Raw genomic sequence first — 1063 nt, 5'->3', positions numbered from 1 at the left:
GTTCTAACCCAATGATTTCCATTATTAAGTCTCAGCTCACTAAACATCTGTAAATTCTAAAGGAAACAATTTTGTTTTATTTTTTAGCTCTCTGATAAAACAGTGTTATAAGATATCTAAATTTTTAATCATCACTGTTGGCATTAAATTTATTACACCTCATTTAGTTTGTTGTGTTGTTCTCTGACTTGATTTGGACTTTAGATTTAATGTGTTTTAAAAATGAAACAGTCAAACTGTCCCCACAGTTCATGTTTCCATGAGGCGGTCCACTCACGGACAGGGTTGACGTGTTTCCTGACCGTCAGGGTGAAGCTGCTGCCAGGGGTGTGAATGCGGAAGAAAACCATGGCCACGTTCTGAGAAGAGCGCACGCTTTTCCTCTCTGAGCCCGAGTCGCAGTAATCCACGTAACGCTCATGCAGAGGCAGCGGGTGGTCCTGGGAGCTGGGGAACTTTTCACCCTTCATCACCCACCCATCAAACACCTTCAGGGGTCCCATGGACAGAAAAATAATATTAAAAACAGACTTAACCCATGTGTGGTGGCTGCCAAACAATTCCTGAAATGAATAATGACAAGTAAACATGTTTAAATAGCTTTGTGTGGAGTCAGGAAGTGTTTCTAATCCTGCAAGTTAACTGAGCCCAGAGTTTAGTAACACCTGATCACAGGATTATCAATCTGTTTCTGTGAGATGTTAGATTAAATGTTTCAGGGGGTGGGCTGTTACTGTCATCTCTTCTGTTACCGTGACAAAGTCCCCCACACTGCAGTCAATGTCGACTCGGTCAAACTCCACCCCGATCACCTCACTGGGCTCTGCCATGAAGAAAGCAGCACAGCTGAGCTGCAGAGACTCTGCTGTGAAGGTGAACTGACCCTCCACTGCCACCATGTCCAGACACCCTGACAGGCAGACACACAAACAGACCACTTCAACACAAACAGACCACTTCAACACAAACAGACATGGTGAATCTATACACGTAGTTGAGCCATCATATTGAAATGAGGATAAAATCAAATTAGGTCAAAATGACCTAATTACATTTTCAGATT

At 43.0% G+C, this 1063-nt stretch overlaps 1 protein-coding gene across 1 annotated transcript in view; it reads right to left on the bottom strand.

Moving 5' to 3' along the window:
• The window catches only part of crhbp (corticotropin releasing hormone binding protein), a gene marked incomplete at its 3' end in the record, with an annotated part of 4958 nt that overhangs the window by 1770 nt on the left and 2125 nt on the right, over window positions 1-1063 (bottom strand). Inside the window, 2 exon segments of the mRNA XM_014034435.1 lie at window positions 278-488; window positions 753-910. Coding sequence (XP_013889889.1) covers window positions 278-488; window positions 753-910 — 369 coding nt within the window.

Source organism: Austrofundulus limnaeus, unplaced genomic scaffold (assembly GCF_001266775.1).
Source record: "Austrofundulus limnaeus strain Quisiro unplaced genomic scaffold, Austrofundulus_limnaeus-1.0 Scaffold2117, whole genome shotgun sequence".
In the NCBI taxonomy this organism is placed as follows: Eukaryota; Metazoa; Chordata; class Actinopteri; order Cyprinodontiformes; family Rivulidae; genus Austrofundulus; species Austrofundulus limnaeus.
Note: the sequence above shows the minus strand (reverse complement) of the source record. Positions and strands in the feature narration are given on the sequence as shown.